The sequence below is a fragment of the Thunnus maccoyii genome, chromosome 1 (genome assembly GCF_910596095.1).
Source record: "Thunnus maccoyii chromosome 1, fThuMac1.1, whole genome shotgun sequence".
NCBI classification, from domain to species: Eukaryota; Metazoa; Chordata; class Actinopteri; order Scombriformes; family Scombridae; genus Thunnus; species Thunnus maccoyii.
The window spans coordinates 10,568,795-10,581,725 of NC_056533.1; the positions used below are offsets into that span (position 1 = coordinate 10,568,795).

The window sequence follows — 12,931 nt, forward strand, 5'->3', positions numbered from 1 at the left end:
AACACGAGCCGGATCAGCTCAAACCGTTCAAGACGAGATCTGTGACTGACTGTTGTCATGATTGTGTTGTGATGGATGATTGTAAATATAAAGCATAAGTCAAGGCTGCGGGTTGATGCCATCATGACACATGCACTCTAATGAGGACTGTGGGTGCTCTGCAGTGCCAGGGACTTCCCCGAAGGCACGTAGAGCGGGGAGGAATAGTATGTGATGCATACCAGATGTGATTGGAGACATCACACTGTTCACGCTGTTACTGCTAACCAAATAGTAGTAGCAACGAAGGCAAAAGATCATTTTTCCTCTGTTCGTATATTCAAGGCATGATGCTGGATGTGTGTAACACTGGTTAAAGCCAGAAGCAGAATAACACATTTCAGAGGATTTTTTTTTAAGAATTTCAGAGAGCGGTTAGGAGAGTTTGATGATGGATACGACAGGGGACACAACACAAAGGCACAGTACAACTAAACAGACAAAATGCCTAATTTCTTGACATTTTGTAAATGTGTCCTTTACACCCTCACATCATAATTCAAGCCCCGTACCCACATACATAAATTTGATAGAAAATGACAATGATCAACCTTCGAACATGATGAAAAAGGCCTCTATTACCCACAGGCCTTCTTCACAGGTACCAAGCAGTTAGTTACTGCTTGTATGTATTCTGTGATTAGAGCCTCAGACCACATGATGGCAGCAAAAGAGATTCTTTTAGCCAAATCTCAAATACTTGTCATGATTTATGTCCTGTACCTGACCAGAAAAGTGATGTAACATTTGATTTATAAGGTCTTGAGTTATTGAGAGAGAAGCAGCCATTCTCCCTAGTTTGGGCTGAAAAATGAACAAATTCTGTTTCAATTCAAATCAAGCCATCAGTAACTACAAGTCAATGGTTAAACTGTCACTCAGCTACACTTTTATTAACCTTTTTAACTCCTGCCTGTGCAGCATATTGTATATGCTTTTGGATTTATTGATTAATTAAATCTGAAGAAAAAACTTTTCCTTTTCCCTAATCTTTGGTTTATTCCTTTGAAATACTGAATATTTTACCTCCTCTGTCCTATAGTTTTTATGTAAGGAAAGCTCACTTTTAAAATGCTCACAATTTTAAGACATATGTAAACAATGACAAGGTCCAAATGGAGTAAAAAGACTATTAGGAGTACTCAACATTTTTCCTGTTGGTTAATATTCACTAAATGTCTCATAATATTCTGAGTACAACAAAAGAGATAACTTGAAAGCATCAGGGTCACTGCTATTTTACCTGTATAGAATTGACTCATAACAGCATCTCTCAGACATACACAGAAAGTACACTCTCTGTGTTTTTCAGAAACTTAATTGCCGGCATTAAGCACTTGAGGGAATTCTGCGCTGTGCTTGTTGGGTGTTTGTGTGCAACACAACCCCACACGTTCTATTAATAAACTGACACCCTCTTACCCTCTCTCTCTCTCTCTCTCTCTCTTCCTCTCTCTCTCTCTCTCTCTCTCTTTCTCTGAAATAATGAACAATAAGTGTCGCTGCTGCACCTCAGACACACACCAACATCAAGCAGAATGTCAAATGGCTGGAAGAACGGCGCGATTGACAGCAACCGGGCTCCACAAAGCATGCAGATTACTAAAAGCAAGTTCTGAATGTTCTTTTCAAACTTTCTCCACATGCCAGAGGGGAAAGTAGGAGTGTTGATCTGATGTGAAATGCTTGAAAGAGATTCTTGCAAATGCTGGAGTTTAGACGGGTGGATGTGACTGTATTGTACCCACTGTTTTCACCTCAGTGCATAAGTACAGTTTGTAGGTGACCTGGGTTATGTAGATCCAAAAAAAAAAAAGACATCCATTGGCCAGATGTCCTGGAGCATTAAGTGGAAATTACTAATGTGCCATTTTGGAACACTAAATAGATGTTTTTTTTAACAGATAGGCTCAGGTGGGAGTTGAAACCTCTTACTGTAAATGTGTTCTACTTACCTCCATCTATTTATCTACACTGGTCTCCCAAATTACCAGGAAGTAGATATACATAACTAGATATTCCATACAATGATCATCCACAATGATGGTTTATGCACAATGTTACTGATAACCAGCAGATGGTACTATGTTCCACCTTACTGTGATCCAGCATCATTATGTATAGAAAGAGCAGAACTTAGTGATTCTTCAGTGTGGGACCCTGACCTGGCAGCACAATCTGATTTTTCCAAAAAAAAAAAAAAAAAGAACACATACGTTTAGTTCGACAAAACAAGTCCTATGTGTCTCAAGTGTTAAACCATGTTTTGACAGAATCTGAGTTAACCTCAGAAAAGTTGTATTTATGAATTTCTGTCAAAGTGATTGAGGTGCAAGAATATTTTTGAGCACTTTAAGTAGAATATAACACTGGTTACCCTCAATCTGGAATTAAGCATTCTAAACGCTGTCATTATGTAATTGATATATAATAAAAAAGTCTTAAAAATCATATATCATCCTCTGGTAAAAGGACAAAGCTTGGGAAGAGAAAGGCACAATATTGTCTTCTCCTGTAGGACTTCAGGCAATAACACCTGCTTTTGAACCTGGAGGCAAAGTTATAATTCTCATAGGGTCATGATATTAATTCATACACTTCATTAACATACAGTATGTCTGAAGGAGACTGATTTTCAGTTGTTCCTTTCATATATGCACTTGAATGATTATTGTAGCGAAAAAATCTTAACTCAGATTTAAAAGCTATTTGAATTTGACTTCCATAATTTCAGAAAGGCAAACATTTTAAATTCGTGTGATATTCAGTGGAATAATCCTTTAGAACAGAGTCGTTATCTCTGTCTGCTCCTGCATCAATAATCTCATTACCTGGGTCAAATAGTACAATCAGATCTGCATTTTTGTTCCCAGAAGAAACGAAAAGAAGTCCCTTTTTTCATCATGGCGACATGTTTGTGTCAGTGAAATAAAAAAAGCTGGAGTGTCCTTTCACCTGCTGAGTTGCTGGTCAGGAGGGCAGCTGTTTGGATCTGTTGTGAAATCTCAAAGCTGCATGCAAATCCTCAAGATGACCTACTTCTTCCCTTTCACATAGACACTCCGCTAAAATCCATAAATTAAGGAAATTAACTGATGGGGCCCGGGGCCACTTTGTAAGCTATTTAAATCTTTAAATTTACAACATCCCTGCATACTTCATGTAATTGAACTAACTCCGGGCTTGTTTCCTTTAATGAGAAAAAAAACTCAGTTTCCCCTCCAGTTTGTACCTCTGGAAACAACAAATCTGTGCCAGAGGGGAAGATGGGAGAGCTCTGAGGCGCGCTGAGGTCTGCCTAATTACGAAGACTTGGCCCGCTTCAAGGAGGAAGACACATTCTCACACTCCCACCAGTCCTGCTGTCAAATATCTCCAGCACCACTATTTTATTTCCCATTTAAATTCTGATCATATCATACTTAGGCCTACTGAATGCAAAAGCTATATGATATTTAATGGTAGTCCCTAGAAGTCAACGGAAATATTATAGGTGATAAGATAATAATAAACAACTTTAATGTTCCATAAGATCTGTAACACATCATAATTTCTGCCAGGTAATAAACAATAGAAAAGGTTCCCAAATAGTGAGTTTATATTCATCTGTTTCCTGTGGACCAATAATAAGTTCCTACACTGGTTGGCGCCAAATATCAAGAAACGAATATTACACCTCTCTCAGGATGCTGGTACAGAGTAATTACTGGTCTCAATGTTGCATCAATTATTCACAGTTATTTACCCGCAAATAAACAAACATGCAAATAAATAAATAATCGTCTCCTTGGTGTGAGCACCTGCTTGACTCTCTTTCCCCTTCACTCGGTGCGAAAGTGGCGCAACACTTTGGCGCTTCATCACTTCCATTTGTGTCTATATGTGTTGAAAAATAACAATAATCAGCCAAAATCTTATTTTCCAAAAGTCTGGAGGCTGCCCGCTTTCATTTGAGAGTGAGGAGGGGGGTGTTCTGGGCAGATATCTCCATCTAAACCCTGCGCTATAATTGAAATGGCGCATTTGGCTGCAGGCAGGTTGTGAGGGCGCTTTCTGCAGCAGCAGCATGCATGCATGTCCATAGACGTCATTTGATTTTAATGGCCTGCAGGAAATTTGGCGTTACAACTCCAGACATTAAGGCAAGAGAGAGAGGGAGAGAAAGAGGGAGCGGGGACACGGAGGGAAATCACCGCATGAAAGATATTGGTTCAAGGATATCTCTTCATTTTCAACATATTTTTCAACTGAGACTTTATCAACAAGTTACTGCGCCTTTATTATATGTTGCCTGAGTGAAGGACTATGGCAGCCCGCCTGGCTTTAAACTTTAAATTTAGGCTGGAGCTGGAGATGGAAATGTATGCCTACTAGCTGGAACTGCCTGGGGAACTATTACATCAGACGAAATGACAATGATTAAAATCTGCTTTTTGCTGCTCTAAATCTATTGAGCGACTGACAGTTGCCTGTTGGGTTTCCTATCCCCCTCTAAATCACAACTTCACACCGTTAAAGGGAACGGTCTGCTTTTGCCGGGGAAAAAATAAGATAACTTATTATATCTGTGCAGTCATAATTTAGAGAATAGGGGGGTATCACGTTTTTCTTCCTTGAGAAAATTGCCTGGGCGAGAGAGTGGAGTTGAGCTAATTGTAGCCTAATCCCTGGCCCAGAGGCGCTTGGGCAGCCCGGAGCAAGAATTTTCTTTTTTAGCTCTGCTCTGTTATTTAGAGACGGATTATTGGCTTTCTTCTTCTCATAACAAACCACAGGGGCAGTTTCATTTAGGCAAAAAGGCATACAAGAAGCCGAAATACGAAGCACGATACCAACAAGAGCGCACATTTTTACGCGTATCCAAATAAGAGCAGAGAAGGGGAAGGAGATCATCTCATCTATGTTCAAGGTAAGGACGCTTCCTGTGCGCTTTGGTACAAAGAAGCTTGGTGAGGACAGGTCGAGCCAGCCTTGCAATAGAGCCTTTAAAGCCACAGAGACTCTTTGCAAGCAGTCCATCCCGGTCACAGCCTAGTGCTTTTAAAAAAAAAAACAGTTTTGTGTGGGATACAGTGCGAAGACTTGTTTTTTCCGCACGGCAGAATAGGTTCGTGCTGGAGCTGGATGGTGGTATAGTTGTGCCAAAGTCGGGGGCATTTGGATCAAATATTTGAGAATTTTGGGGTTACGCAGCAGCTGGGACTGGCCGCCGCCACGGATTTCCTCTGGACTCCCTACAATGTTTGAAACGGTAGGGTGAAAAATTAATATTACAGAATCTAATGCTTTTTTTACGCACAGTGAAAGCTTACAGTTTTCGAAGAGTATATAGTCAGTTACCGAGCAAGTACTGAAGAGCAACGCGAATACTGCTCGAAACAAAGTGGTTTTACTTCTTTTCTCACAGACTGGACAGTTCACACGTGTGGGTTTTATCAAACGGGTGATGAATTACACATGTCGGGATTATGCTTTTAATTGTACAGCAGGAATAAGACGCCATATTGAGCATTTGGTAGAATTAAAGGCAGAGCACATGCATGGTATTCGTGTGGAGTGGGATGTTGTATTGTCTGCTATGCTAAACGTTTCCGTGTCCGTTTTATGAATAGTTTAAATTTTGGGCTGTCAGGGTTATCATGTGGATGTCATTTAAGTGTGAAATAAGATACGACGCCTAAACGGGGTCAGTGGAGGGAAGCAGGAACAGCAGCACTGAGGAGAAAGTTGATGCCTTTACAGCTGCTGTGATTTTGTGGAGGAATTTATCATATTGTGCGGCGAGAGAGACAGAATGCTGGATGTTTGAGATTAGGTTTGATTGCGAGAATTTAGAGACCTATTTTTCATTTATTTTTTGCCTTTTTGTACAGTATGTGCACACATACCATGGCATGATTTAACTGATTAACTGGTTAGTTGTGAGTGTGTGTGTGTGTGTGTGTGTGTGTGTGTGTGTGTGTGAGAGAGAGAGAGAGAGAGAGAGAGAGAGAGAGAGAGAGAGAGAGAGAGAGAGAGAGAGAGAGAGAGAGAGTTACCGGTGGTGGGACAGGCTGCTGGTATGTGCCCCAAACTTCTTTAGTCTTTCCAAGTTTTTCTCTCTTTTCCTGGGATTTGAAATGTAATCCCGTCCTCCTGTAATCATATTAAACGAACATGATACTGCTGTGAGGCGGGCAACACCCTGAGAAAAAAAGCCCCAGTCTCACTTTGTGCCCCAAAGGCACCAGATCGCTCAGAGCCGAAGGGATGATCTGGACTTTCATGACGGCCTTCAGTTTACCAGTCATGACAGTAAAACAGCCCATATGTGCAACAACAATCTGATCGATTCTGCCGTGGGGGTGAAACTGTAGGCTATTATCTCAATCTGTTTTATAGCCAGTTATGTAGCTGTACTGTGAAGTATTTAAATGGTTTTGAAGTTATGTTCTAAATTGTGTCAGGAAAAGTCTGTATTTCAACCAAAGCCTGCAGGAAATGTGTGAGTAATGATAAATTGGGCAAACTGTGACCTTTACTCAGTGATCATTCGGAAAACATCCAAATTAGATTCAAAACAGCATCACATTTGTTCCATTTCCTCAAAAAACCCCATTCCTCATCTAAGCTAAATAACTCAGGCATTATTTACTCCGTCTGTGATTTACATTATATCTTTATTACAAATAAGAGTGTGTAGTAATATGTGGGTAAACTGAGGTTGGTTGGTTTACCTGCAGCTGCTTGCCAACAAATTACGCACCCGTAAGTTGGCGATAAACGCCTCCTCTGCTCTTCCCGGAGCAGTAGACAGAGTCAAATGGCGGCGTATCGAAGTGAATTAAAAATATTTTCTCAAACATTTTATCAGCTAATCAAACTCAGCTCCGTCCTGACCTCTGAGTGCACCAGCGAGCTCCCAATAAGATCCAGACAGGTCTACCAAATATGCGCCTCCGCAACTTATTGTATTGGCCTGTATATTGTGAGGTTTTTATCATTTATAACTACCGTTATTGGAAACATGTGTCTGGTATTGAGCCACAACTTACCTGGTATAGGATAATGTTTGGTTTGGCCTGTAAATGTGGACATTAGGATTGTGCTTTCCTCGCCTGTTTAGTTATGAAGTTATAGCTTTACCAGCACAAAAACACAAGTAGTTACATGGTGTGTGTGCATGTGTGTGTGCGTGTGTGTGTGTGTTAGAGGAAAAAGTTGCCCCCCTCCCTCCACGCCGTGTTTTCCTTGCTCTCAGATTGGTGGTTGGTGTGTCTGGGCGCATCACGTCTAACACATAAGGCGACCTTTAATTAGAATATTGCAGCAGCAGTTTGTTTTATTCCCCTGGAGGCTGACACCTAGCATTCCTCCCTCTCCTTCTCTCCCCTTCTCTATCCTTCTCTCTCTCTCTCTCTCTCTTTCTGTTTCTATCTGTCTATCTCCCTCTCTAGCTCTCCCTCACCCCGGTTCTCTAATAAGCATCCTCCTATCCTCGCCTCCGGTGCTGCATGAAAAGATGCAAACATACTTAATTAGAGCGGTGGCAATAATTTCCAGGCTAAATATGCAACCAGACAGACATGGAAGTGATCTGATACCATCCAGAAAGGATACTATCTGCTTCCCTGTGTAGGATCACTGTGTCTGTGTGTTTTTTTTTTCTTTACCTTTATTCCCATGGCTTTCCTGTACACTTGCTTTCAGGAGGGAAGGAGCATGTCACGGCTGTCTCTGACCCGGTCCCCGGTCTCTCCTCTGGCCGCTCAGGGGATCCCTCTGCCGGCTCAGCTGACCAAGGCGAACGCCCCAGTGCACATCGATGTCGGGGGACACATGTACACCAGTAGCCTGGCGACTCTCACCAAATACCCAGACTCAAGGTAAGACAGCTTCAGACTTATTACTGGAGTTTCTTTATTAAAGCATTGCTATTTTTGGAAAATCATTATGAGGGAAATTTTGATTGATTGAAGAGAGAGTGGATTTTAATGTTGCTTTTGTTTGAAATGTGACATAATTCTGAATTTATAGGATGTGAAGTCAATTATTCTACCGTAAACCTTATCTCATTAAATCTTTAGATAGGTTTAAATTGGTCTGTTTAATTCTTTAATGTTGCATTTTAGTTCCTCAAATGATTTATTACATTATTTGACTACTGTTTGTCTTAATTAAGTCTAATTGGGTTTGTGCTGTTGACAAGTCATTTAGCTGACTGGCATTAGGACAACTACACTGCAAGTTCTTTAGTGAAAATTGCCCTCAAAAGCTACTAGTTTAATATCTTTTCAAACATTATGAGAACATTTATCTTCCCCTCATTATTTCTGTCCTCTCTTAGCTTTAAAATGATGCATTTGATTGTTTTTGTTTGCTTTCGTCATGATTATTTCACCAGTTAAATAATTACATCCGGTGATTTATTTTTTTTTATCTCCTTTCACATGGTAGTTGCATTTGAAAATTCAGCTGCTGCCAAGCTGCCAAGTACAGTACCTTTCACATGTTTGTTTGTTTTTTTTTTCTGATTTGAATGAGAGTGTTTGTGTGAATTTACACACCATGCAAACATCTCTGCATGCACTACTCCCCCTTTCACAGCCTTTTTCCCCTGCCAGTAGACGAGAGTGCTGTAAGGAAGCCTTGAAGGAAAAACAATGACGTAAATGTCCGGATCTCTGTCATCAGAGCTGATGAGGGGCAGCTTGAAATCTGATTAAAATCTAGCTTGTTGGCATGTTACATATAGATTTTTTTTTTTACTATTTTAGAACCAGCATTTACCACCACAAGATATTTTTGTTGCCATTATTTGAGTTTAAAAACAGGGATTGATTTCAAGATATAAGATATCTTTATCAAGAGATGTACGGCATCTCAAAATATATGTATTCTAAAAAAAACTTTCATACTGTATATTCCTATTTTGCGAGAGAACATTATTATAATTTTTCAAATAGCCTAAACCATGGCTCGTATTGCAGTGAAACTTTGAAATGTTAACAGCTAAAAGAGGGACTGTTTATTGAATATTTGTGGGGACAGGAGAAGAGAGGGCTTGGGTTCTCTCAGACATCTGGATATAACTGTCAGATTATCTGATAGTTCTGCTCTCTCACAGATAAATCAAACAGCGTTTTTATTTTTGATTCTCTTCTATTGTAAGATTTAGTCATGATGATTCAGATTGTGTAAGAGCTGTTGGTAATCCACCCTCCCACTTTATTCACGTTTTTAGCTCCATCCACAAACAAGGTGACACCACTGAGGGTAGCTCTTAAAGAAATTACACAACTACTAACTACGATAAAATATGAAATGTGAATTTTTCTCCTCTAAAAATGTAAGACCCTCTGCTTTTTTCCTCTAATGCAGCATGTCATTCATTACATTATACAGTCTCAGATTCTGCATCAGCTGACAGAGTCCCATGTGGGCCAAGGTAAACATACACCAGGTTGTTAGAAAATCTGCCAAATTGGCTACAGGAAACAATCCACATAATCCCTTGGTAATAAAGCCTTGATATTCACAGAGTCCGCTGACAGGAAATCCCTGACAGCTCTCTTTTTATTCCTGACTGTAACATGTCATGAGAAAAATAAAGCTCATACCAGACAAGGGTTTATGATTGTTTTTGCTATTAAGGCTTTTTCTTTCCTCCCTGTTACAGTGAGATATATATATATATGTGAGTGTGTGTGTGTGTGTGTGTGTTTATCCAGTGGCCACAAGACAGGAGTTTTCCTTTTTAAATTTTAAATCAAATGTGCTAATGATATTTGGGTCTTGATATTTTTGAGGCCAATCACAATTGTTTGGAGCTTTGAACACATCTCCGATAGCAGGACTTTATTTATTTATTGGTGTTTGTGTATTGCTATTGTGTTTCTTTATTTTTTTACGCTCTGGTGCAGCTTTACACTTTACAAAGAGGTTATTCATAGGGGGGACAGACCCAGAGCACCATGTAAATGGAGCACAGAGTCATGTCAGAGTACCCAAACAGTGTTGTTACAGTGAGAGTAAAGACCGGATACCAGTGTGAGTGTTGGTTAGAGTGCTCTTTCCTCTCTCGCTCCCTCTCTCTCTCTCTCTGTCTCCCTTTTTCACACATGCTCCTTTGCTTTCTCTCTCTCTGTCTGTGTCTCTTTCTGTTTCTTTCTCACTCTGGATCACATACACACACACACACACACACACACACACACACACACACACACACACACACACACACACACACACACACACACACACACACATACTCACTGTTTCTCTCTGTCTCCCAGCCTCCTCAGTGTACAGTTGGCCTCAGGGCTCCACTTTCCACTGGAGCCAGTGGAAGGAGGGGCCCTTTTGTGTGAATTAGGATAATGGCTGACAGCAGAAAGCAAAACAATTACACTGGCATAGCTGTATATGCCGCGTTCGGCCACAGCCGATCAAGCAGGGCGCCCTGGCAAAACTGAGAACGTCATGACTAAAAAGCCAGGGTTAAAGAGTTTAAAGTTGATGATTACTTTTAATAGATTGGCCCCTAAATAATGCAGCATGCCAAGAGAAAGTTAGTCTAGTAACTAATGTGTGGTCATTCATCTTCCATATTAAGGGACAGGGGTCATGAAACATTGATGCACACTCTATGTAGCTCTCAAATAGGACAGTCTCAGCAGTCACTTGAACAGAAGCTGAGGAAATTAGGGGAAATGTTCCAGAGACTAGGAAACTATTTTGAAAGGACCACTGGACATTTTTCTCTTTGAAGATGAATCTTCTATGTCCAGAGACAATAGATCTGTACTGGCTTCATGTTCTTTTAATGGTCCTCTGAATCTAATAGTTTACTTTTCTGTAAGCTCAAATAACCATAATTAACATGTCTAACAATGTCACATCATTTACTGTGCATTAGTTACATAAAATTCTGTAATTTCTTTGCTTTTTATTTCATTTTTATTGTTAAACTTCTTTGCTATTGTCAGCATGGTCTTAAGTGTCTTATTGTTTCTTCAACCCAAGTTTATTTTAAATATTTTTAAGAGATATTACTACGAAGTAATTACTTAGTAGCACTAAGTAATAGTACTAAGACACTGCCATTATCCAAAATAAAACATTTAGGTTTAATGATTCAGTATTAAATAATAATGCTAATTGATTGTTGGTTTTTTACAAAACATTCAAGTTATGTCGCTCCAAAAAATAGACACTATGTTTATTATGTCATGACTTGCACCCTGCTTGATTAAAGCATTCATATATTCTGATACAGTCATATTATCAGTGTACAATTGAGTTTCTCAAAAAAATCCACTTCATGGACCCGTGTAGACAAATATTGGGCAACAGATCCCTACATGATGAAACTCATTCCAGGGAACCATGTGAGAAGATTTTTATTGTGGTTGTTGATTTACTACTGACATATATAAAGGTACTGAGAGTTCAGACACCTGATTTGAGCAGTCATTCTCATATATTCTCTTATATTAATATATTATATCATATATTAAAACTGTATTCCTTGTTTTGAAACTTTTCTCAAGCATCCTTTTGGAGTGCTTGTTTTAGGAACTAGTTTATTGGATATTTTACAAATGACATTGAGCAGGATCAGCGGTACAGCAACTCCTCCTTTTGACTTTCCCTACTCTGAAGCCGTAGTGGGCGGCCCTTGATGTCAAGCTGGACACACTCATCGAGATCCCTGGGTGTGTTTGTTTCACTTTGCAGGAAGCTGCCGAATGTCTCACTTTCATAAGGCGTCCATTAGTGTTACAGTTTCCAGATAGCATCTGTTATAGTAGAATCAGTGTTACCTGCGCTGGGTTCTCCCAGCTCCTGCAGACACGTCTCTGGCAGCTCGGTGCCGCTGGCCGGCTGTAGCTGCTGCAGCGAGGATCCTGCCAGATATTGCCCACCTACTGCCCTGCTGCCTGCCCTTACTTTGCACCGCTGGGGTGGGAGATCTGAGCTGTTCCTGTCCTTGATAACCTCCTACACCCACCACCTCCCTCCTTCTCCCTGACTTTCTCTTTCTTCCTCTGTTTCTCCGTCTTAGCTTGTTTTTTCTCCCACTCTTTCAGTCTCTCTCTATCTTCCTCTTGTGTTCTGTTTGTTTCTCTCTCTGCCTCTCTCTTGCTTTTTCCCTCTTTAATTCTGTTATAGTTTTTTTCTTCTGATTTTTCTGTCTTGTTTTCTCTCTCTCTCCGTGTGTCACGCTTTCTCTTTCCATTTCCCTTTCCCTTTCTTCTTTCTCCCCATCAATCTCCTTGTCTTTTGGACTGTCTGTCTGTGTATCTTCTCTTTTAATTTCTCTGTATATATACACCCCATACCCTCTTGTCTCCCCCTACCTGTTAAAAACTACCCCCCACTCCTCAAATCAGGGATTTAGCAGAAAGGGGAAAACATGAGGAGACCAACAGAGAAATAGAGAGAGAGAGAGTGAAGGGAGTGGAGGAGAGGGAAAGAAAAAGAAAAACAGGCAGCATTTTAATTGCTTTTTAAAAAAGTGGAGATGAAAAACAGAGTTAGCCTGGAGGGGTATGGTGAAATTCTAGCTGGAAGAATTGCAAGACCATATGAGAAAGGAACACCTCAGGCAAAACAGGGAGATGAGTATTGGTTTTTTATAAAGCATTTTGCATCGATTTCCAGAGAGAAAGCGAGTAAGGGAGAAGGATGGAGACAGAAAGAGAGAAAGAAAGAAAGAAAGAAAGAAAGGATGGCAGGAGGGGAGAGAGAGAAGTAGAACCATCTTTGCTCTGCTTCTTCACACAGTCAAGTCAAAGAAAAGAAAAGGGATGAATTTGACGTGATAGCTTCAATGTGGTGAGCCGACACATCAGGGTCAGGAGATACCTGATACAACCATTAAATACAAGCTTACACACTGTTCCAAAGT

At 40.3% G+C, this 12,931-nt stretch overlaps 1 protein-coding gene across 4 annotated transcripts in view; it reads left to right on the forward strand.

Annotated features, from left to right (window-relative positions):
* Positions 1 to 4,037: 4,037 nt before the first annotated feature.
* The window catches only part of LOC121900247 (BTB/POZ domain-containing protein kctd15), a 30,693-nt gene continuing 21,799 nt past the window's right edge, over positions 4,038 to 12,931 (forward strand). The window contains exons 1-2 of one of the 4 annotated variants that reach the window (XM_042416605.1): positions 4,038 to 4,948; positions 7,729 to 7,904. In XM_042416605.1, coding sequence (XP_042272539.1) covers positions 4,940 to 4,948; positions 7,729 to 7,904 — 185 coding nt within the window. In that variant the 5' untranslated portion in view covers positions 4,038 to 4,939. Of the gene's footprint in view, positions 4,949 to 4,994; positions 5,291 to 6,346; positions 6,392 to 7,701; positions 7,905 to 12,931 lie in introns of those variants that run through there. The other 3 variants (XM_042416520.1, XM_042416690.1, XM_042416437.1) reach the window with 3 other exon arrangements.